Source organism: Scophthalmus maximus, chromosome 13, assembly GCF_022379125.1.
Source record: "Scophthalmus maximus strain ysfricsl-2021 chromosome 13, ASM2237912v1, whole genome shotgun sequence".
Lineage (NCBI taxonomy): Eukaryota > Metazoa > Chordata > Actinopteri > Pleuronectiformes > Scophthalmidae > Scophthalmus > Scophthalmus maximus.
Genome location: NC_061527.1, coordinates 20,759,522 through 20,785,254, shown reverse-complemented (window position 1 = coordinate 20,785,254; position 25,733 = coordinate 20,759,522). Strand labels below are relative to the sequence as shown.

Genomic DNA, 25,733 nt, shown 5'->3' with positions numbered 1-25,733 from the left:
CCACCGTTTTTTTAAATTTACGGGTAGCTCCTCTGGTACCTTCTGTCCATTGCATCTTTTATCAATAGTGTGCATGAACAGCACTCTCTTAAGTCAAGCATTCTTTTTCCATGCAATACTGACTTTTCCTAAAGTACTTCCAGCATTATAACTGCTTACAATGTCCTGAATGAATAGTTTACAAGACAAGAGGCAGGGTGTTATAGTTTACTCCTACATCGACATTATCTTCTGCATATCCAAAGTAGTGTCACAGTGGCAGTAGGCCAGATCAGAAATAAAATCTCTCCAGTGAGTTCTGGGTCTAACCTCCCATTCGGGTGTTCCCAGAAAGCTTCCAAAGGACGACTCCGTGGAGGCATCGTGATCAGATGCTCGAAATCTTCACCATGTCTCTAAGGATAAGCCCAGCTACTTTACGGAGGATGCTCATTCCAGCCGCTTGTATCTTTGATCGCATTATTTCCGCCACTACCCAGAGCTCATGACCGTAGGTGAGGGCTGGATTATAGATCGACCGGTAAACTGAAAGCTTTTCCTTCTGGCTCGGCTCCCACTTTACCACAACGGTCCAGTACATTACTGCTGATGCCGCATTAATTCCGCCTGTCTATCTCCCGATCCATCCTCACCTCACTTGTGAACAAGACTTTTCTTTTCTTTGCTCTTACAGAAGGCACAGTACGTCCCGTGACACAACAACATTTTCCGTTTCAAATGAGGAGTGTGACGAGGCGTTTGAGCATCACATTATCCTCATCATCAGATTGGTGAATTATCTTCAAGGGTTATTTGGGTCTATCAGAATCTGTTTTTCTAAGAGAGTATTTGGTAGGTTGATTATAATCAGATGCAGCTCGTCCCTAATTGTGTAACATCCCCAAACAATTATGAGTGTAAATTTTGGATTAAAGTAAGATTGAAACTGAAGAGTTGCTTTTCTAAAAGATATTTCAGGGCTCTTTGGGGTTCTTTTGATTTCTTAATGCATGTGTAATTTGTTAACTTAGACTGAAGGAAAGATTTGAAGGCCATCTGCTGTTTGGCATTCTCCTGTTGTGTTCTGTATGCCAGCAGCTGTGACCATGAATAAGTAAGTACACAGAATGAAGAGTCAATACACCTCCCACTGGTCCATATCTTCTCCAGATCTTTGTGCCCTCCCTCCTCTGCAAGGACAGTCATAAATAACCACTTATTTTTCTCTGTTCCTCCAATCATTGATAAATATTAGATATCTGTCTCTCTCCAGCATGCTGAGCTCTCATCCGAGTGTCGTGCGAAGGCGAGGCATTACACGCACTCTTTTATTTTTATCCGTCTCCTTGTGAGTGGGAGCCGGGCCCGTGCAGAAAGCATTGCCATGCTCTGATTGGCTGCCAAGTCCTCAGGGGTATTCCAGGATGGCCACCACCAAGTGACCAGCAGTGGTTCTACCTGAAAGCTTGGTACACAGATTCAGGGCTAGATGGATAAATTGGTTTATTATTCAGTTTTTACAAATCTCAGCTTTACAAACAAGTGGTAGTTGTGTCTGTGCATTGTCATACATAGACCTATGGCAGGATGCTCAAATTTAACTTTAAGTACATGTTTTCAGCCATAACAACCTTTTAATTCCTTGCAAATGCAAAACTGCAAATTTTTTTGCGGGACTTCACATTGTTAAACTTGACTTGGTTTGACATTATTTAAACTGTTTATTTCTGTCCCGTTTGCACATATACAAAATATTTATATACTGTTAATGCGGAAAAGGACCACGGCCAGGATTCTGTCATTAAAAGCATGTTAATTTTTCTTATTTTAAAAGACACTTATTTCAGTCACAACAATTTAATACAATCATCTTCAGTGCTATGTCGTAGGGATTTATTGATTTCATTCTGCCATATTTGTTGCCAGTGGTTTTTTCCCACCGCTGATGGTGTAGGTGTAGAGATGAGAGAACCCTTAACTAACTCATTTTACTGTTGCGTACCTCTTAAATGGCAGGAGGAGGCCGAGCCTAATGTGGGACCAACTGCGTAGGACCTTTTAATGTGCTGAAAAATTGTACTTTGAGCTCTTAAAAGATGCCTCGATGAGGTGTCTGCTCACTGTGCTCAGCGGAGTCCTGATGGTGCAAGTTGTGCAGCAGCAGGTGCTCAGTTCTTTCCGGTAATTGGCCCCCACGTTGTTAACTCACTCTTTGAAGCATCACATGGAGCCGAGACTTCATTAAAACCAAGACCGTAATTGGGAAACCCACGAAGCAATAATCTTAGTAACTATTTATTAAGGTGTCCATTAGTTGGCTACATAATTGAGATCTTACTCCATGTGGAAGTACATTATCAACAGGGATAGCCGTACTGGTTGTTACATTGAATTGTTGCACTGTGTAGAGACACGCATTGAGAATAAAGTAAAGTAGGGCTGAACGATTTGGGGAAAATATCTAATTGCGATTTTTCGGACAGATATTGCAATGGTGATTTGATTTGCGATTATAATTACGCGCCCACAACACACACCGTACACTTGTCATGTAGCTGCAGTGACTCTTTTTAAAGCGCTGATACCAGTTGGTGGCGTTGCCTCGGGGTGAAACGACTGAATGCTTTGCATCCTTTTGTTGCACATCTGTCGGCTCAAACCTGAAATACTCCCGTATCACCGGATTGCGGCTTTTTCTTCGGGACTAAATTGTCAAACGTTACTTCTGGCTCCGCGGAGGCCGCTCCGCTAAATCGCAGCCTTTTGCGATATGCAAGTCACGCTGTTTCAAATTGCGGTTTTGATTTGAAAACGATAAATGGTTTGATTAATGGTTCAGCCCTATAGCATTTCTTGAAACTTTTCTGAAATCAAGACAAGATGAGTCAAGATAATGCTGATGACGCTCCTGGAGATCAATACTATATCTATATCTATATTTTGGCATTTTGTTTACCTTTGCTTACCATTTCTTTCAACAAATAAATCTTTCAATAAATAGTTCTTAAATAGTAGGGGGGAAATATGGCTCTACATAACGAGAGGAATAACATCTTTAATGACCAATGCCTTTTGAGTAGAACTGTAAACGTGCCAGTAACCATGACTCGTACCCCCCCCCCAAAAAAATAACAACAGTTCCAAAAGACTAAAATTTACAGTAGAAAAGGCAAGTTGTTTTTTTAAGGCATCATAATGCTCATAATTAAGACATTATCAAGAAATCCCCACAAACAAGGCAGAGTTCTCTCCACCTGTCCAGACAGGCACTTATAGAGGAGCATATTAGAATTTTACATTTACAATTCATCAAACACAAACTGTGCTCTAACGATAAATGTTGCATCTTAGCTTTCACACTAAAGAGATTGACATCTCATATGTTGTTTTGGTTTTTGAGATTATTACCAAACCAGTAGACCTTTCGACCTACCTTTTCATACGAGTGTTTAACATTCACCGAGTCTCCTCATGTTGGTCATAGAACATACAGTACAAGTCATCTCAAGGACACATCCAAACAATCTCATTAAAACATTGCATTACTCACTGTTTAACACTTGTTTCTCATTACAGGATTCATTTTATGTAAAGTTTGTTACTGGCCTGTAGCCAAGTAGATTGAGTTATAGCCTAACTTCTTATAGTTCAACGTTGCCCTTCCTTCTGAGATTTAATAAGCTGCAGTTTTCTCTGCAAACCCACTGCCCTGCGAGAACACCTGTGTTGCAACTTGAAAGAAAATAGGTCATTGCTATGGTTTCTCCACAGCTGATTTGGATTTTACTTTTATGTCTGACTCAAATCCTTTGGATCCCATCATAATCTCAAAAATAGCATCGAGTGTTAATGGCAAAGAGGATGAAAAGCTTATGAGGAGGAAACGCTCAGAAATGCAGAGCTAATTCTCAAATGTAATCAAAAATCTGCCTTCTTAATCACTTTTTAGCCTAACAGAAAATTCACTGAATTATTGCAGCCATGTAACTAAGCTTCCTGCTTCCACCCCAGTAATTTAATTCATGAAAACAGACCTGTGTTATATCCGAAGATATTGACAAAAAAGAAAATCAAACAACACGCTCAGTTCAGCCAGTTAAGATTAGAATACCACAGGTTGGATAGGGACATATCTTGTTTGCCTGTTGTACTTTGGTGTAAGATTTGAATCGTGTACTCAAATGTCCATCATTACACTGTTTTGAACATCCAAGCAAAATCAAAGTGTGCTGTGGTTTTGCCTTCCCCTCTCTGGACGATAGGTTTTGGTGTCTCCTCAGATTTTGTTCATACTGTCCTCTCCCAGATAATACTTGAGTAAGAGAAAGAAAAAAGGACGTGGCGCCTGTCCCGGAGTTGTGAAGCTTTCAGCAGTGACAGTCACAGAGTGCTGTGTCATGTTGTCTTAGTGGCCGAGGACGATGAGTCAGCACCGAGGATGTTGGATCAGACTCTCCATCCTAATGTTCTTCTCTCTCATAACTCTGATGTAGAGGCGCCTAACAAAGGTTTGGTGATCATTTGGTATCACTTCTTTAACATTGGGTTAGATAAAACATTTTAATTGACAGTCAATTTTGACAACTGAAATAAAAGTTGTCACCGGCAGAATTAGAATTTTCAACCAGCTTGGAGAACTAACTGGTCTTAGGCAAATTGTCAGCATCCTCAGCTGAGGTCTCAAGTACAGTAGAAGACAAGGACAAACAAAGCAGTATTGTTGTTGTATGGCATTGCAGAGGTAGTTGGCCCTGGTGTTAGAGTACAGTACTACAGAGTACTTTATGTCAGGATGTTATTGTTCTAACTTAAAACAGTACAGATGTTTGTCATAGATATACAGACATGGACATAGATATGCAAAGATACATTTTTTTGGGCTCAATTACCTCCAAGGAGGTTATGTTTTTACCCCTGTCTGTTTGTTTGTTTGTTTATTTGTCAGCAGTATTACACAATAACTACTGAACGAATTTCCATGATACTTAATGGGACATGGGCCAAGAAAGAACCCATTAAATGTTTGACAAAAGGGGGGATCCAGGAATTTCTTTCACTTTGTTTAACATTGCTAGATAAGGAGTTAGAATAGAAGAATTATATTGCCACCAATTTCCAAGGGAATAAAACTTGGATCTTCATGGACAAAAATCTGGCATATTTAGTTGGACTGATATCTTTGTGTGTGTGCAATTTGGTGTGACTTGATCGGCTCCACGATCACATGCACAAGTTTAATTACAAATAGGCCTTGAGTGAAACAGAAAAAAAACGTTAGTTCAATCTCTGGTTAAAAAAAAGTAGGGCAGCTCTGGAGCTAAGATGATGTATTGATAAATTAGCATGAGGTCATTATCATAATCAGTCGCCGCGCATCAGATCCTGCCTTGCAGATATGGAAACCAAAAGAGGGCACAGATACATGTAATTAGTCTACTTAATTAAAACTCTTCATGTAGACAATTGCCACTGTGTGCCCCTTGATGAACTGTGAATTTAAAGCAGATTATGTTTACTGCGCGAGCCTCTGCCTGAATAATGAACCAAAATTTCACAAAAACATAAAGGATCTGTTCCAGTGGAGTTAGATGGATATAAGGAACCAGCTCTCGGCCGAGCATCTGCAATGCTGCTAAATGGATATAAGAAGAGGATGTGATTGATCCCCGCTGGCCTCCCCATTTGCTTTGCTTCAATCCTCCTCATTAATAAAATCACAGGGCAAAAAATAAATCTAAAAAACCACATACGCCATCTATCAATAAGTCAACCATGTCTAACCAGTCTTCTTTTCTATAAGCGATTAATTATGGCATGATAAGACTTCTGCTTCTAGAATAACAAATTGATTGTTGAATGGATATGAAATGAGGAGGCTGTTCGCCAGTCATTTGTCAGTCACGTACCGTAACGCGCCTCCTTAATGATTCCTGGCATCTAAGTATCATTTTTTCCAAGCATCAGCTCTAATGGCTGGGCACATTTAAGTAGACAGGATCCAACATATAAAGTACCAGATTAAAAGCTCTGAATTATCTAAGCAAAAATTTTGTTTCTTTTTTCCAGGGGTCGTACTGTACTTTTGCAGCTTGTTAGTTTGCATCTGCTTTTTCTGTAAAGACTTTGATGTCCTTTTTTAAGAGTCTTCTAGATTTAAATTACTTGTTGTCTTTTCTATAATGTATCAGCTGTAACAACATAGAGTTGGACAATAACACACTAGTTAGTTTTTATCTGCAATTCACAGGCATTTAATGGCAGTCAATACTGTCAAACAATGCTTGATGGATTGTTGATTCTTTTGACTAATTCCACCATGTTGCAATTCATTTTCCATATGATGAAGACATTACATTGCAACATAAGCCATACAATTAAATATTCACAACTCATTTGACAAATGTTAATAATAAAAGAAAATTAAATGTTGGCAGCCTACGAATGTTGTGAACACCCAGCTCAGTTTATGATCCACATTGGCTGAAACAAGCTGTGTGTGGAGCATTGCTACAACATGTAGCCTAAACCCTATTATTACAGGAAGTAAGCATTTTGATGGTGTATTGTTAACAAGTTAACAACTAAAACTCACCCTGAATCTTTTGGACGGATCCAGTTGACAGTCTTTGAGATGCTTCCTTTGTTTCATTCAAAATGCTCTGTGGCACAGTTTGCAAAGTTATGTGTCCCTAATAATAAATTATGTACAAAATATCTCTATATGCCGGTTTTGGCCTGTTGTTTTGTTTGTTTTTGTTTCCACAAATTGCAGTGGAACTGTTGCTGCCCGAGCCCATGAAGGCAACCAGCCACATGTTGTTACAAGTGTTTACTGTGCCTGCCCCGTCTTCTTCTTCTCTTCTCTTTGTGTCTGATGTCAGACTGGAACGCTTGTTTATGTCGCCCTCGTCAATCTATTGTACTGTATAAAATTAATTATTGTCCGAATTTCGGCATAGAGTTGGTACCTTATTAGTTCTCATAACATCACTACCTGCAACGTTCATCACATTTTACTGCAGTTGTTGTTGCACTGTGATTGGTACATGAATATACAGTACATGACGTCATTGTGTGTTTTTTGCAACTGAGCCCCGTCCATTTCAAACCAGTGAGAGTAGCATGGACAGAAACATAGCCACAACTAAAAGATGATGGCGACAATCAGCTTTGTCATGGCAACGTGATTAATCAGTCTTATCGGCTCGGCATCCTGTTTTGATGAGGCTTTAATGATCTGTAAATGTCAGTGAAGCTTGTTGAAAAGCCCTCAGATGACAGTCATTCAACCAGAGTGGTTGACTTCTCCCTCACATTTCCTATTGTTCTGTCCTTTGGATCTCATCTCATTTCTGAATTCCCGCCATTTAATTTGTTTAATGGGACATGAAAGTGTTTTGGGAACACACAATGCCGTCTCCAGCGACAGCGCTGTAATTACATCTGAAGCTGATGCCACTGCTGACCCCCGGTCACCCCCATACACACTAATGAGCTCCATGGGGAGCAGTGACAGCCACAGCACAAGCCATAAGCACCAGCCCCGCCGTTACAGGTCTATCGAGTGTCTCTCATTTATTACATTCTGTCTCTCTCCTCTCTTCCAGTGGGAAAGACGTCTCTGATCACACGGTTCATGTATGACAGCTTTGACAACACATATCAGGTAAGTGCTACTGCCGGACACAGAGTGAAGAGTTCGCCTCTTACGATCAATCTGGTCCACTGTACTGTTTGCATGTGTGTGTGTATGTGTGTGTGAAACAAAGTCAAAGGCAAAACAGATATTGAAACAGACACATTTGAGCTGAACCACATCAGGAGCGCTGCGGGTCCTCAGACGATTCCTATTTCTAACCCTGTTTTTTCCAAAGCTGCTGAATCTCACTCGTCATCCTAAAAACAGAATGTTGCTTATGCAGCTGCAGCACTCTATGCAAGCATCTGCAGGCACGCAGAGCACCCTCAGATAAATACTGTGGCATTATTGCTTTATAAGCAAAAAGTTCTGTAGTAATAAAAAGGAATTAAAAATAAATCTCACAAAGCTGCTCTGCCCTCCTTCTCATCTTGTGTAGTGTGTGTGCGTGTGTGTCTTTGAGCTCACTCAGGCTCTGTATGGAGGGAGTGTACATGCACAGTATTATGAGCCTGTGTAAATTTGTGAAAAAACTATAAGAAGAAGATTAGCCTCCGAAACACTGTAATCCCTCCAGTATATAAGACTGAAGATGAAGAAAACCTCAGAGGTTGTTTTGCAGTAAGAAATGCAACCAACTTTGTCACAGAATATTATTTATCATCCACTGATAACAGTGCAGGTATACTTAATACCAACATAAGTGCACAAACCATCACTCACTCAAGCTACTGTGTTTTGTCAGGGCAGTTGTTTTGTTTTTGGGAGGCTCGATTCAAAATCTTTTTTGGGGCACCTCCCTATTTCAAACACTCATGAATTCCATATCAAATCTCTGTTATATTCCATATACATATTAAGGAGGACCTTGAATAACACAACGTTCCTCAGATTACAAAACATACTAAAACATTTTGATAACATTAGCTAGGTTAGGATTATCTAATTAATTAATAAACGGCTGACACAACAAATCCAGCTCTTTGATATTTCAAAACTGCGCTCAGTTTTTCCAAATGTAAATATACATGTCATGGATTAATCTGACAAGAAATCACTCAATTATTTGTCTGGTCTATAAAACATCAAAAAATAGTATTCAATATATAAATGTTCAGTTCACTATTAAGTAAGAAAAGGACAAATGGCAAAATAAATTGAACAATGAATGTTCCACCATATAGTCATGAAAGACTACAGAGCCAGACATTTCACACTGACCGTTAGGACTCATGTCTTTGGTCTTGTTGCTGAATCTCCCTGACGCATCAGTGTTTTAAAAGAAATCCATTACTCCTATAAATTGCTGTGGAACCAGCTTATATTTGGGCAGAGTCTGGCCCTGGACTCAACAACTGGTAAGCAGAGTTATCATCTAACTGTTCACTAAACATCTCGCCATATCAGTATGGTGATGGTGGGAATTGTGGGAAATTCATTGATTGAAGTGGCCAGTTTTTAATAAATCGTTAATAGAGATAATTAGGTTTCTCTTCGTGGAAACAAATTGTCCCTTAATGCTGCAGTTAGGAAAAGGGAAATTGTGTTTTAATTCATTACTCTATTTCAGAGATTTTTGGTGATATTCATCATTGATGAATGGCCATAAATTGGCTTCATTTTTTTCTTTCTTCTGGTATCTTGATAATCCTGTGACATTTGTCTGTACACCCATGGCTGTACATTGCAAAGAGCAACTGCTAAGAACTAATTTGGCATACTTTTATGATGCCAATATAATGTATGTGTGTCTGAAGTGCTGGAGCCAGACTTTGAAAACCGCAGCTGTATTTCAATCCAGTGTTATCATTTATGTCAGGACTGTAGTGAGATGTCTGTCTTTGCAAAATTAGGCCTGTGATGCATGCATAGTAAATGTGACACGATCATTTCAGAGATGCCACACTCCTAACTACCATTACCTGGAGTGAACGAGGCCGCCTGCTGTCGCCTGCAGTCTGTCTTGCTCCAAGGCCACAGCTCTGACTCCCAGCCTGAATGCAGCTGGATAAATTACCGCTTTGAAATCCAACAGCGATCTAAGACAGCACTAAGTGCAGTCACTCTGAGGAGCATGGGCGGGGGGGCGTCTGCACTGGCCTCATTGTGTGGCCTGGAGAGACCGAGAGACTCACATTTTCAGCCATGTCCTCCCATTTATAAGTGGGCAGGCGGCATGCAAGGCAGACAGATGCCAGACAGACAGCATCTGCTTATTAAATAAAATCCCCGTATGCTGTTTAATGTCAGTCTCTGCCCCACACTATTGTTATGGCCTGTACCCCAAGTGATTTCAGCAGCCAGGGAGTAATATGAAAGTCAGATGGTTATTTTATTTGTGTGTAAACAAAGCCATTTGATTTAACTCTGAGGCCACACAACATCCTCTTGATTCCGCTCTTACAGTCACCTTGTTTTAGTTTTCCACGCTGTGCCCATCGTCCCTGTGTCTTTTCCTCCCTGGATCAGTGACAGGTAGGGCTGTACATGACACTGCAGTCTTTTTTTCTAGCTCAGCTCTCGAGACCTTTGAGAATTAATTAAAATGCTGCGTGCATTAGCTCGGCCTGAGTGTTAACGCTGCTGCTGTGCTCAGAGGAGGGGGGAGGCTGGATTCGCCCAGCGAGGGTGGAGGCACGCTTTAAAAGTGACTCTCTCGGGGTGATGCGTCTTGATGAGAAGATTTACGACGTCAGTCAAGTTTACATATCATCAAGTGTATTCAGAGAACGAGGATCATCGGAAAAGATGAGGTGCACGGCAGTGGCTGTAGTCAGCGGGAGGATGTGAGCGAGGCGAGTCAGATTTGCTGCCTCTAAAGCAGCACACTCCCATCAAGCAGCCACCCAGGCGAAGGAGACGCAGGCAGGCAGCCTCTCTGCCTGGCAGCACATGCTAAAGGGCTCCGAGGCCTCCAGAGGCCGAGCGCTTTTGTCAGCTGTGGCGGAGCTGTCAGTCAGGCCTGGCCACCAGGCTGTGACCGACTGCATCTGTCTGTTCTGCCCAAACACAGATATTCAGTAGCAACTGGTGAATGAGATCTATGAAAAATTCTACTCATTACCACTCTGCTCCTTTATTTCACCAGAAGTTTTCATTGTACCGCATTTGAAAATAGTTTAGTTTGCAAATGATTTTATACATCATTGATATGATATTTGTAACCATATTTGGGCAAAAAAATGAATGGCTCAACTGGAAAATGAATCAACAACTATTTTGATTATGAATTAACTGTTAAAGTAATTGTTTCCAACACAATTAGTAAACAAACATTTATTTTAACAAGTAACTTTAAGGTGTAGGCTGGAATTTCTTTTTTCTTTTTCTTTTACAATTTTCTTATGGTTTATAGGCTAAATTATTTGTAAAAAACACTTAATTGCTTCCGTGACCCAATCTGCATCAGTGTTGGAAGATTCATCTTAAATTAATGTTGTATTGGGGGTAAAAAAACAAAACAAAAACACACCTATCCTGCATTTTGACACGAGATATGCGAGTTAAATAGACTAATTATGGATGCGCTCCACATTACTGTGGTTACAAATGTAGCATTCTATAACTGCCGGCTGTCGGAGGCATGATCATATACTCTGCTGTTAGATATGACGCTGTGAGCAGACGCCGGTATGCTCCCTGTGCCTCAAGGTCTTTTGGTTTAACAGCTTCCCTGCCAGATGGAGGACCTTAAAAGTCCTGGTGGGAGCAGTGGTTGTGGAAGAATTATTCATATTCTCTGCTTACATGAAAGCAAAAATACCACAATGGGGCACAAAAAAGTCAAAAGCTTTGCAAGATAAAGTCCTGTGTTCATCATTTAAGTTATATGTGGTAACAAGATAAACGTCTTGTTTGTGCAAACACTCCACATGTGATTTAATTTGAATCATATGGGCTTTATGCCCTATGACCTATTCGGAACATTTCTGAAATAGGAATTTCAGAAATTATCATCTTACTGTGTTTTCTGGCATTCTTGCATTTACATACACATCTGTGGTATCTGGTAAATCCATATTTTCCCCTAGAAATCAACAAAGACTAAAAACAATTTGTAAATGAAATAGGTGCTTACCAAGAATAGTTTTAGTCAGATAACACTGTACAGTTCAATTCTCAACAGTCGTTGTGTTGTTTTCTCCATTATTGGGATTCTCCACAAGGTGTTGAATCATGGTTAATTGGGATTCTGCATATTTTTTCTGTTACCTTTAAGCTGATTTTTAAACTCAAAATCAATGCTAATTTCATACGTGAATAAATATCTTAAAAAAGCTACACTGAAAATAAAAAATTTAATATCAGTCAAATCCCTCACAAAAAGCGTTTTTTTTTTTGTTGCCCTTGTCGTTCGGCAGAATGGGCATGAGAGTCACAGTCTGTCCTGTGACGTTGTGTGCTAGTTAAAAATTTAAAAGAAACATTAATAATTTCTGGTGATCTAATTCGCTCATGTATAGCTGTCTGTGTGGGATTCTATATTTAAAACTGTGGCGAGAGAGCGAGCCCGTAGCACGTCCGCCCGGAGGAAAACTCCTGCAACATCCCTGCTTTTTAACCTGATTCAGGCTATTATGCCAATAATCTAACAGCAAATCAGCAAGTTTGAATGTTTTCTGAGTTGACACACATTTCCTTGATTTTCACATTTATTCTACGGACTGTTTTCTCAATGTAAGTGATGTTAATCTCTGGTGCACATTTGTCTTTTTTCAGTTAATTAAGAATTTTGGAGACAAGAAGACAAAATGCTTTTCCGGCAAATTCGGCCAGAATATTTAGCAGATTTATTTTGGATGTTCACACAGTTTGCCTTTCTGTTTTGTAGCCGATTCAAGTGAAAAAAGTATGTTTTTATTTCATCATATATAATCTTGTATGCAGCACTTGAATTTGAACTTCACGGTGCTCGATCTGAGTATAAATGACACCCTGTCTTCATGCCAGACTCTTTACGTTAGTCCACTGTGGCGGCTGTCATCGCCAAGAAAACAAGTGCGTGATCGAGATGCTGATGCCCAGCTCTGTGGGCAGTGGGCACCCTGCTGGACTGCCTGAAATAGACAAACACAACAGATACACCAACTTGCAAAAGCAAAAATGGGTACAATTCCCTTAATGCATCTGTAATGCTCTTATTTGTCTCGGAATAAGTACTTGTGGGAGGCCTGTGGTGTGCAGACAGGTCGTTCCCCCTGTCAGCCTGGCAGACCTATCAGCCAGCTACAGTACGGGCTCCAGCTGGCCGGTGCTCGAGTTCACTAGCAAGGGTCACATAGGCTGTAACCGTGCAGCTGGGGCCTGCTGCATAATCCCACGTCAGTCCCTCGCAATCTGCCGTCAAAGCCTTTACCCCCTGCGCCCCCCCCCCCCCCCCCCCCCCCCTCACGCACGGACACCGAACGTCTGGATGCACCTAGTGAAAGTTTCACAGACCGCATCAGTCTTAACCAAAGTCTTTCATTCAAAACTCTTTTTTGTTCAAAGTATAACCAATCTACGGTTTCTGACGTTTGATTTGTCTGAGCCAGAGCACCCGATGATGTCATGGCAAGCAGCAAGCTTGCAGCATAGCTGTGGACTTGGCAGTGGAAAGTAAACATCCCTTAAAGAGGGAACACGGTGCCGTCTGCCCTGTGGCACAACAAGGGAACGATTAGATCGTTGTAATAAATAGATAATGCAGGATGGTGTGAGCCATGATTTTCAGCAGCACGTTTCAGTTTAAAAACATAAATTCTGTAATCTCCATTTTCAAAGTAAGCACCGAAACAATAACAAGGAGTGTCTCTCAGCCCTGCCAAGAGTCCCCTGAATTTTAGTCAATCACACCAAATTGCACACACTCGTAGATATCAGTCCCCTAAATATGTCTGATCTTAAAATGTCAAAACGTCCTATCTCACCATGTTTAAGACAGTGAAAAGAATTTCTGGATCCTCTCCAAAATTTAATGATTTCTTTCTTTGCCCATATCCCATCCTCCCACCAAGTTTTGTGAAAATAGTTTCTGCCTAATCCTGCTGACAGTTAAAAAAAAACAACAACAAATCAACTAAACAATGGACAGGGGTGAATACATAACCTCCTTCACAAAGTTGATCTTTTACAGGGCTGTTGCACTGGACTCCATTGTATTGCATGTATTATAAAATATTTATTACCCCCCCACATAAGGGTGATGTGACGAGGACTGCAATGAACCATAGATATCACAATAATCTGTCCATGCTAACTGTATCTTCAATTTATATTATTTGGTCATTCGGTAAATACTATTATTTGCTTTGTCATGGTATTTACTGTGATATTGATCCACTGATATCTTCTGTCCCTGAACCAGGCCACAATCGGAATCGACTTCCTATCGAAAACCATGTACTTGGAAGATCGAACGGTAAGAACCTCAGCTCCAGCTTTATAATGTCACGACAAACAATATTTGTTTTGTGTCAGCACTGTGATAACTCGACATACTGGCTCACTCAACAAAGTGAATTTAATGCATCCAAACTTTACCCAGCAGCACTGATGACAACAGTGTGAAATCTTTTAGCTTCTGACATGTAGATGAACGCAATCAAACCTGTCTGCATGTCTGTTTATTTCGGGAAATCTCTCCTACAGTAGTGCGACCTAGGAAGTGTCACCATGTGGTGTCCAATCATGTAAATTATGCCTGTCTATGAATCTTGTACTGTGTGTGTGTGTGTGTGTGTGTGTGTGTGTGTGTGTGTGTGTGTGTGTGTGTGTGTGTGTGTGTGTGTGTGTGTGTGTGTGTGTGTGTGTGTGTGTGTGTGTGTGTGTGTGTGTGTGTGTGTGTGTGTGTGTGTGCGCGCACGTGCGTGGAGGGAGCCTACTGTTTCCAGGCTCTCTGAATAATCTCAGCCTCCTCAGCTTTCTCTCTGTGAACCCCAGGTGAGGTTGCAGCTCTGGGACACGGCGGGACAAGAGCGCTTCAGGAGCCTCATCCCCAGTTACATACGCGACTCCACCGTGGCCGTGGTGGTCTACGACATCACAAGTCAGTGTCCTTCGAGAAGTCGGCTGAATTTACCCCCTAGTCTTGTTTTTGTACATTTTACATTTGCAAACATGGGTGGACAGAGCTAATGTTTCTCCCACTGGAGAGATTCTTTTGGGGGGAAAAACCCAAAGCTTCACCGTCATTAATTGGGAAAAATGTGGCAGATGGATTTCCCTGTGAACAGATATCTGCGATGAGATTTCAAAAATATCCAATGTCATTTTAATGTTTCCCAAATTGGATCCACTGGGCAATGAGATGAGATCGTATCATATTAACCTCCCACCTACTCAAATTATCCTTTAGGACCAGTGACCATGACTGAAGGGAAATATAGATGACAAAATTGTGTTAGTTAAATCCCATTTCCACGAGAAGATGGACCACTTTGGTGGTTTTCTTTCTAGAGAAAATGAAAGGGATTTGAAGGGTGAGCAGACTTAAAAAACTGTTCTCTTTAGTAGAAATCTTACTTATTAAAAAATGTATGCTCAATAAATCATCTAGCTTTTATATTCTGCTTTACTCAATCTCAAATCTGTCAATGACGTCTATAGTTTAAAATGTAGTCTTAGACACTTATTGTAACCATAGCTACCCACCAGAGATTCATTTTATTCCTAATTTGATGGAAAAACATGGGTTACTATTCACCATGACCATTTCTCTTTTCAACTTGAAACCCCACAGGGTTCTTCTCAGCAAAGTCTGAGAATAGGACACATCCCTTAGTCTTCATGGTAACATGCATATTCAGTGAACATGGCCATGTCAAGAGGGGTTTATTAATAACTTTGACATGCTACACAGACGGTAATGTACAGTATAAAATGTATTTTAATTGTGAAATTCCAGTACTGCGTCCCTATTATCTCTATCCATGAGTGGAGATCAAACATGGGATTTTCTTTGTATCTTCGTCTTGCATTAATTGTTCATACCATGAAGGCAACAGGTTGGATTGATTTTTATGATCTACAAGCAGATTTCACATTATTATTCAGCAGTCATTTTAAAAACACCAAGATTAAAAATTGAGATGAATGAATGTTTTTTGAACTCACATAAGAGTTGTCACCTTTGCCAATGTTCCCTCAACCTCATCTTTCATTTGACTCCACTTTGTTTCTTCCCTTTCTCAACAGACGTTAACTCCTTCCAGCAGACGTCAAAATGGATTGACGATGTCAGGACAGAGAGAGGAAGTGATGTCATCATTATGCTCGTCGGCAATAAAACAGATCTGGCCGATAAGAGGTATTGCGGTTACAGATAAGCCTGCCTCCTAACCTCAGTTATTGTATCACATTTCTCCTTTTAGTCAGCACATCCTTTTGTGTCTCGTCACCATGGCAACCATGACGTGCACAGTGTCTGTAGCGACATTCAGCTGAGCACAAAATATGAGGACAACTTCAGACTGACTGCACAAGCTGTTCCTGCAGTCAACGGATGATAGTGGATGATATGTTCAAGCTCATTTCAAAAGTAATTATTTTGACCAATGTAACGCTTTAATACTGACTAATGTCATTTGAAGCCATGTTTAAGGTTTGCTCCACAAAATATCAGATATCATTATGGCATTAGGAAGCTCTGGGTGATTTAGTCCCTGGTGACACAATTCAGTTTTCTTTATATATGTACATACACTATACTGTATGTATATATTTGTGTAGTTGTAGTGAGGAGTTGAGAAACTGCTGATGAAATAAGAGATTGATTTGAGAAATACAACAGAAGTGGAAGACCCGTGCAAAATAAAGGCAGAATTAAACCATAAAATCACAAATGAATGATACATACTGTACTTACAGTACATACAGAATGCATCCATACATCCATATACTTCCTGTTATCTTCCTTTCATTCTCCACCTGTCAAATACACATATTTTTGGTCCATGCAGTAATCAAAGCATTTGCAGTGTCGTTAGCAAGTCGAGGCAATGCTTTGAGCAGCAGAGGGAAATTCCCATTGGCATACTGAAGGATCCAACATGTAACTGGCTGAGGGGAAAGCAGGAGAACTGCTGGCGACGGCAGTTTCCAGGCTGCGTCTCACCGGATCTGTCAATAAAAATTCATGGCTGCCTTCACGGCCGACAGAAGACAAGAGACTCTAGTTTCAGACGACAGACAGATTGAATAAACCGCTGAGACAGGGCGTGGCCAAGCAAATATATGCACATTCAGAATGAAGACTGAACAATACGCTTAATGTTAGCTGCATGGTCAGGGGCCTCAAGGCGAGTAACAGTATAGCCTATAGCATAATATATTTAGACACCTAGAGCCGGCCCCTAACCTATATGGCTTTTTACAGCTATTTAGTTAGGTCTCAATAAGGGTCTGGAAGTTAAAGCCACACTCAATGTTCTAAGGTAAAGAAGCAAATGCTATTTCCTGCAATAACACGACCTCAGCATCCTTCACCTAATTAGCCTCTTACCAGAGGTACATCAGCCTCACTGCTGCCCCAACCAGTAAATAGTAATAAATAGGCACTTTATCTTGCAGCGTTTCAGTGTTCCATTTTTCTGACTGCATTATCGTGACCAGTCATTCTGAATCTCATAAATACTTTTTTCTGCCTCCCCCCGCTTTTTTCATTTATCACAAAGACGTCGAGGTTAATCATAGCGACACTCCTCATGCAGGTGCAGTCGGAACCGGCAGCAAATGTTTCACTACGGATGATTAATGTCAGACAGTTGTGTGTACTCTCTGACCGACGGGGCTGAAATAGATGATTTGAGACGATAGATTTTAACTGATAGATTTGATTTGAATCCACTACAAAAGTGTAGAGATATTCATCAAATAAAAGAGAATGAGTAGTGCATGTGCATCGTATGTGAAATGACTTGGAACATGATCTGTAAATAGAGTGTATTGTGTCACAGTGAAAAGGTGCTCAGGTGCTCCTTGAAGACTTCCTCCACGAGATCTGGGTTTCCTTTGCTTTTATTAGTTTGTTCAGTCATGTGTGGTGGAGCTTTTTGACAATGCTCAATGCTATTGGGAAATAAAATATGCACAGTTTAGGTTCTGAAGAGACCCTGGAGACCTGCATCGGGGAAATCTATTGTGCATCGTACAAAAGGCAGCATCAACCTCATGATGTGCTGGAAACTGACAGGAAGCTCAGAGTGTTTTTTTAATTTTTATGTACTTGTCAGTGCAGTTGATGTTCAAAACAAACAGATAAATAGTCCGTAACCATGCAATTAAAGCAACTCTTGAAGTTTATGTCGAACCTGCATAACATTTATATTTTTGGCCACCTGGGGGCAGTGCAGAGAGCTGTAATCACAACGTCGATATATCAACATTTTATAACGTATCAGCAAACGGTTGCCTGTTTCCACGTCCTGCTTAACCAGAGCAATATTAGCCGTTAATAATTTTTGTTTAATTGCATGTTTAGATCACCAGAGTGGGTCGCATTTGTGAATGGATTGTGTTGGATTTCCATGGGTTCCAGATCAAAATGCCTCCGGAGGCGATTGGTTTGCCCGACACGACCTATCAGAGCAAAGAAACGTTTGACACAGCGCAGAGCACCAGACAAATGTCTGGAAGACCTTTACCTGCAGTCCATCAGACCTCTTTCACTCTGGATGGGAAGCTGTCTGAATGTCAGATCAGAGGCCAGACCTGTCTCCGAGAGCAAACAAACACGAGCTCGCAGTTTGGTCTGTTTGCCAGGCTAGTTTTTCCAAATCCAATACTCGCTGTCTTTGTAGCTCTGCTTTTTGTCTACCGTCATCACAGAGGGACATTTCCAGCTCTTTAGCTCCTAGATGCTGCACTTTATTCACCTGTCTGTCAGCTGTTTGGTGCTGGGCAGCTGGGCATTTCTTTTCATTTAGTGCACTTTTAAGCTTGTAAATAGCAAATAAGTATTACTAAAGATCAATTATTGATTTTAATTGATAGAGCAGCAAAACACAAAATGTGCAATATTTGGAGTTCCTTTTGTCTGTGATAGTAATGGTACGGCTCTTTTATTTACAGACGTGGTTGAAGAGATCACCAGTGGCTCGAGAGCCGATGACAAATATTTCAGGTCTGAGCTGCTCTCGAAACTACAAATGCTCAGCTAGCGTGCATGAATGTTGCCTCGTATCAGCACAGTCATTATGCAGTTTTCTTGCCAACTGCCTGCCTGACGATGAACAAGCCTCAGTGTTGTATTTAAGAGCCTGGACTCAGTCGCATGCATCCAGAAATAGCCGCAGAGGCGCTGGTGGAACTCTTTGTCAGGTGGCTTTCTTATGTAAATACATCTCCAGAGCAGGGTTTTCTGTTCTTGCCGAAGAACGTTCTCTTCCTGTCTCACAAAGACTGAATGTCTCTTTCTTCTGTTTCTTGATCCAAAGGGAGAGTTACTTAAAGGTGACATATGATGCAAAAAAAAAAAAAGACCACCCTTTCCTACAGCCTGGCTCTGAACAACTGGTTCAGATTTCGTTCCCACTGTGATGTCACAGTTGGACCCCGCCTGCAATCTGAGAATCTCCACTTTTCTGGTGAAGGGGCGTGACATTTCTTACACATTTTGAAATCGGTCTCCCAATCACCACAGACTGGGCCAGCTGGCCAATCAGAGCAGACTGGGGCTTATTGGGAGGAGGGGCTAAAAAAGAATCCAGGCGTTTCAGACAGAGGTGAAAAGAGGAGGTGCAGGAATGGGCAGTATGAGAACACTGATGTGTTCTCTAAACATTAGAGCATGTTCAAGTGGTAACCCAAATTAAAAGTATGAGCCTGAATATGAGCATAATGGGTCACCTTTAAGACGAGGAGGAGCAGGATCAATAGCATTTGTAGAAGCAGCATATATTGTAAGTCTAACTTCTAGATGTTGATGTGTTTAGTCAGGTGTTACAACCTCTTGTGGTTTGAGTCGAGACCAGAAAGAAATAAAGAAGTGGTATTTTTGAGTTGGTTTACAGCTGAGATTTTCTTTTGTGCTGAAAGAAGCGGTGAGGTCATGGTTTTTCTCATGATGTCTCCTTTTCACAGCAAGAGCCAAACAATCTCCGCCAGATTCATTAAAATATAATCCAAATTGGCTGTAATTGATTTCTCGCAGGACAATGTAATTAATCGCTCTCAGTCATTAGCTAATTAGGTCCGGTGCGTCCTCACTAGCCTAGAATAACAGGAGCTTCCGCTGCAAATGGTGGGCCTCGCTGTGAGTGTTGCACATTCTCTACTCGAATATTGGGCGTTACATCACTGCATCAGATCATTGATCTGCAGTGGTTTGATGGTAACTCTCCTCTGTTCACAGGCAAATCACGATTGAGGAAGGCGAACAGAGGGCCAAAGAGCTGAGTGTCATGTTCATCGAGACGAGCGCCAAGACAGGTTACAACGTCAAACAGGTGAGTGGGTTCACGGGAACGTTGGTGCCTAATAAGGAATCATTCATTCGATGATGTTAATTTAAACTGCAATTTGCTCTAGTTTTTACCTTAATGTACTGTATATGCATATTACTGGACAAAATATATTCAAGTATTGTGTCACCTCACTGCCTAATGTCACAGAGTTCTCTCTTCTAGCACATATGTTGTGAATATTTCTACATTAATGTATGGATTAGATCAGTCATTGACCTCTTTTGCATCTATGATCATCGTATCGTAGTTACTATGGCAGGATATGAGGCAGCTTAACGGTACCCTGGGGAGTTGGATATGTTTACAGTCACTGTTTCTCACCAGGTCCAGTGGAGGAGTGCGGCCGCGATGCCATAACAATGAGGTCGTTCATTGGTTCATGGCTTGCGCGTGTGTATTGTCGCGTTTCTCCTGGAATTCTAAATATGGTGGAATACGCGTCACCGAAGCTGTCACATTGCGATCTCTTACTGCGCGGTGGCCGCAACCATAGCTCTCAGACTGTGTCCTTGAGGTCAAACGAACATGTTGAATTCTTTTCTCTCCTCCTTACGAACTCGTTCTTTGAGAAAATGCCTTGGTCCCTCTTCTTCTTCTCTGTCTTTCTCAGTACATTACGGCGATTTTGACACATGACCACCAGCAGCTGTGGTAAGCTGTGCAGCATGAAGCTGGCACCAGTGATGTGTACCTTATCTAAGTTCTCATGTGTTTGTGTGTGCATCTTGGAGATACAAACTAAACAGAGCCTCTCTCACGGAAACGTTGCCCCCACATCTCTATGAGGGGTCAGGAACTCCACAGGTTACCTTTACGGGCTCGTTGTTTTTCATACTAAATATGACTATTATACGTGAAGGAAAATAAATCTGGGAGCGCAGTATTGTCCCCGTAACCGCCTCTCGCTGACTCTACCAGCATCTCACCCAACTGAGTTGTGCATGTAATAATTTCTTTACTGTCATTCAGTCCCTCTGAAGATGAGGGAGATGTGGGGGTTGCAGATACAAAGAAGAGCCTGGTTCGGGCAACAGCGATTTGTCTCGAAAACAGATGTTTGTTGTTAAAAACGTTTGCGAGGGGAAGGCAAACTGTATTGTGTCTGTCAGTGAATGGCGTTTGCTGGCAGGCGCCTCTCCTCATCACCCCATCGCAGCACAGACAGAGGAAGCTTTTCTTCACCCCGCTTCAGCACTGTCGACGCGGGGAACAAAACGACAGAGTGACACCTGCAAACAAAGGTCACAGGCCCTCCCCCAAAGGCTGCCATGTTTGGCTGTGTCATCACAACCCACTGAGATACTGTGTCAGCAGATCCAAGCTTTTAGGCATCAATTTAATGATCATCTATTAGGAAGTATGAGTGATATGATAAGACTGCGGAAAGATATGCAACAATTATCCTGGAAACTTCATGTGTTTTAGCCAACTGCGGATAAATGTTAATGTTATTGTTATTATTCACATCATTTTCACGATTAAGTTTATATTTATTTATTAGCTAAAAACAAACTTGCTTAAGCCACAGTTTAGTCCAACATGTGCCTATACCTGATAAATGTGAGAAGCCCTGTAGTAGAACATCCTGTAGTTACAGATGGTTAGTGTAATAATGTGGAACAGAGCAAGGACATGATTAGAACTTCTGATATGAATAGTATATCGATGTTTCACTGGCACATCTGCTGAGATATTTGTTTCCATCATCATTGTCGTTTTCAGATGTCATGTTTCTGTTAATGCAGCTGGAATTGTTTAATTTTTTTGATTATTCAACTGAAAGAGTAGATGGACTTGATTTGTATTTTACCTCGCGAAAATGGACACCGGAGACTTGACACTTGCTCTGGTCTAGTAGAGAATGGAGTCATAATTCTATTGTACTAAAGTCACATTATTATGGATTGGTAATGGACTGTAGACTTTTTAAATCCGTCTGATCCATTGACTTTAAATAAACACAGACATAGTCATTGGGTGCAAACAGTGAAGCCAATGCCGAAGTGCCTGAAGCCTGTATTCTCTGGAATGACCAGCAGGGGGCGTCTCCATTAGTTAAAAACGTTTCTACAGAAGTCTATGATAAAAATGACTCTACTTCTCACTTTATATATTACGTCAGTAAACATGTTCCTCAAGTCTTCTTCAATACAGCATGAAGTTCATTTAGTAAATTATGGTCCCAATGAGAGTGTCCCACCCCCCCGCCCCACTCCTCACAATATGGTTACTTCCGGTTTCAAAAATCCAAATGCCAAACCAAGGCTTCAAAACAGCGAACTTACAAACCAGTGGGTGACGTCAAAGTGGGGCTGCCACTCGGTCTGATCTTACAGCGGCGTTACGTCTCCACAACATTTTCACTTGAACAACCACATGATTGATATCTCAACAACATTAATAGTAGTGATTGGCTGCATAGAAAATTTGGTAAAAGTTAATCCAAGACACTGTACCAGAATGTTGTTTGCAGAAATATGAGGTATGAATGTTTAGCAGTAATTGTTGTATTATTTTCACTGTCAGTGAGCTTATTAACAGTGTATCGAGAGGCTGATTATTATCAAGGAACGTGTTTCTGTTGTGTATCGCTGATTCAGAACTAAAGAAGTGTCCTCGCTCTGTTTCTGTCTCTCCAGCTCTTCCGACGCGTGGCAGCTGCTCTTCCTGGGATGGAAAGTATGCAGGAGACGAGCAAAGAAGGGAGTATCCTTTGACCAGTTTACATATCACGGAAATAATATGCAAATTGTCTGAGCTCAGAGGAGACGTTTTTTTTTAATCCCGGTGTGATTACATCATTCACTGCCAGCTTCTCAATTAGACGGTCCCAGCACCGAACTCCGTATAATGATACCTATTTGAATGTGTCACCGAAGCTGTCAAATCATTTTTTTTCAGTGTGACACTATCTCTTCCTGTTTTTCAGCACTTGTGCTTGACAAGTGCAGGAAGAGGGGGTGGGTGGGGCTTATTCAGATAGCTGGCTGCAGTTGTCTGTGGTGCGTGGGCAGATTTGCTCATTTAAACCAGTGACAGGAGTCTCAGCACCGAGCCATCCGTCACCTCACTGGCACCTTGTACCTGCCCCTGTCATCGCTCCACCTGTGGAGCATTTGTTCGAGGCTGCAGCCCCTCACAAGACAACGTCCTAATGTGTTTTATTCTTTTAGGAGGCAGTATTCATAACACACAGTTACTGAGAGCATCTTAGATAACCTTTTTCAGTGTTATGAGTCATAAACATACCAACAACACAGTACAGGATTTATGTTTTGTTGTTACATCTAAGTAGTTGATCTTTTCAGTGTCCTCAGTCTAAGGAAGAATTCACGACCCAGAAATGCACATCGTGTTTACGTGTTTCTGATGTCAAAGGAGATAAATGCAGCGGCTGAATTTCCATCAGTAACTGAAGAGGAGCCCTCACGTACCCATGTTGATTTTTACTGTTAATATAGTCGATGTGGGTCACAATAACACTGTCTACATTATATACAAGACTAAGATACAGTACAGTACTACTCAGTCTACCATTTGTAGCCTATAACTATTTTTCTGTAATCATTTAAGACTTTCAAAGATCAACCAAGATGTAAACACCATCATCATCACATCACCACTGAGTGAATCAACCGACAAACACTCATGACTCTACCGTATCCATGCAGGTTTTTTTTACTTTGGTAAAAGACCAAAACTCATTACAGCCAATCAGCCAATCAGCAACTATTAGTTCAAATGATTCGATCTCAATCGATCTCTGCAGCAGTGGTGATGGAAGCTCCTATATTCCCAGTCTACTTCACAGTATCACCAAACTCCATGTTTCGTTATTTATTTGATTGAGAGCCGCCTTACCAGCAGGAAATTACCCGGTGTGTGTTTAGTGCATAGACTGTGTATAAAAAGGTTTATAATAACAGGACTGATTACAGTGAGCAAAGTGTTTATCTGGGCCCCGACAGTGGTTCCTCACAGACATGAGAAAATATAATCTTCAACATGAGTCAGTGTGCATATTCAGTTGACTTTTCCATTTACAAAGAAGGATCCGGCAGGGGGAATAAAACCCATTACAGAGAGATCGAGACAGAGCGGAGGAGGCTCTGGTGTCGGTATGCAACCCTCACCTTTAACATCACATTGATCTACATGTAACTCTGGCAACTGTACAAACTCATTATCGTCCTGGAAACGCTGCGGCTAAACCAAAGTCTCGGAATAGACACAGTGGATCAGCAGCATTTAATGTTGTCACCGTTTAACAGTGCCAGTCGCTCATATCCTCCTCAATACACAAAGCGGGGGGCCATCTCTATGGTAACTGTGGGCGAATTATGAAATGGCCTTTGATTTTTTAACCGTGCGCACACGGCACTGTCAGTCTCTCCGTCAGCGTGGAGCCGCCTCACGGGGTGTCTTATTAACACTGCAGCATTTATGTGCCGTTACACTTAAACACAAACAGACGCTGACCCGCAGTGTAGTGAAGGGAAGCCATCGCTGGTGAGACCCTGCTTTTTTCTACTGGGAGTTGTCAGTAATACACTCAGTCACCTCACATCCCTCTGAGCCCGATTCTGAGTCGAGATGAACCTTTGTCCTTTTTCTTCTTTTATTTTATTGCAGTCTGCCACATTTCCCGGTTCTTATGCATCACTCACATCGAGCCAATTACCTTTATCTCTCATCTTTTTTGATTTACCTTAATGAGGCATCGCGGATGTGGGAGTGAGCAGTGCGAGGTGATGGATGGCAGGCGACGGCAGCTCCTCAGCAGCCCTGTGCCTCCGCTAAACGACTCTTCTGTCGTCGTCGTCGTCGTCGTTGCACTGTGAACGGTATCGATCTCACTGGAATAGGAGCAGAAGATAGGCTTCGTCCAGGATTCATATTTATACATACGTTATATGACCTTGCACCTGTAGTTTTAATTAGCAGGCACTTTTATATTCAGTGACCATTCACACGCTGTGATAAAAAAGGATTTGAAGACAGGAAGTTAATTAAAGTGGAAGAAATTCAACATATGAGCTACAAAGGCTTAATAAGGGAACGCTTAGACAGCATTTGAGTTTTATGGCCATGGTTCCACTTGTGTTTCCTGAAGAGAATTGAGTCCTAGATTTGTGAAATTAAAAAAGATATTTAAACGCCGGTCACAGTACGTCCTCTGTTCCCTTTAATCGCCAGGTTTAAATTAGAGACGGACGGGTCCCGCTGATTTACGGTTCGTGTCAGGCCTGCGGGACACAAGTCGTCTGCAGCCCCCTCTGCTGCGAGGACGCTTTCCAGCCCAGTCACTGTATATTATCACTGCGGGTTTCTGCAGACGGAGAGAGTAAAGAGGGCGGTTGACCCAGATCATGTGTGAGAGAGTCAGAAAGTAAAACAAACCACACCGGGCTCCGCGACTGTTTTATCAAAGAGCATTTTGAGATTCTGGTTTAATTTGCACATCATGGTTGAGATTACGTCGTCTTAAGGGAGATTGTCGATCCGCTCTGGCGAAGCGGTTCAAGCTGCACTTGGCGAGTCAGCATGTTTTCAGTATAAGTCTTAAAATATACAGTAGCTGGGACACGCAACAGAGCAGGTTTTCTCCCTATATTGTGGCCCATTAGAATCAAAAAGCCCTGAAGCCCTGTGTTCTCAGGTTGCGCATGACC

General features: G+C 41.5%; 1 protein-coding gene across 2 annotated transcripts in view; it reads left to right on the top strand.

Annotated features, from left to right (window-relative positions):
- Positions 1-25,733, top strand: part of rab6ba (RAB6B, member RAS oncogene family a) — a 41,568-nt gene that overhangs the window by 12,291 nt on the left and 3,544 nt on the right. Inside the window, exons 2-7 of one of the 2 annotated variants that reach the window (XM_035647750.2) lie at positions 7,587-7,645; positions 13,965-14,018; positions 14,519-14,645; positions 15,794-15,905; positions 19,950-20,043; positions 22,701-22,767. In XM_035647750.2, the coding sequence (XP_035503643.1) occupies positions 7,587-7,645; positions 13,965-14,018; positions 14,519-14,645; positions 15,794-15,905; positions 19,950-20,043; positions 22,701-22,767 (513 nt within the window). The remainder of the gene's footprint in view (positions 1-7,586; positions 7,646-13,964; positions 14,019-14,518; positions 14,646-15,793; positions 15,906-19,949; positions 20,044-22,700; positions 22,768-25,733) is intronic. The other variant, XM_035647751.2, reaches the window with a different exon arrangement.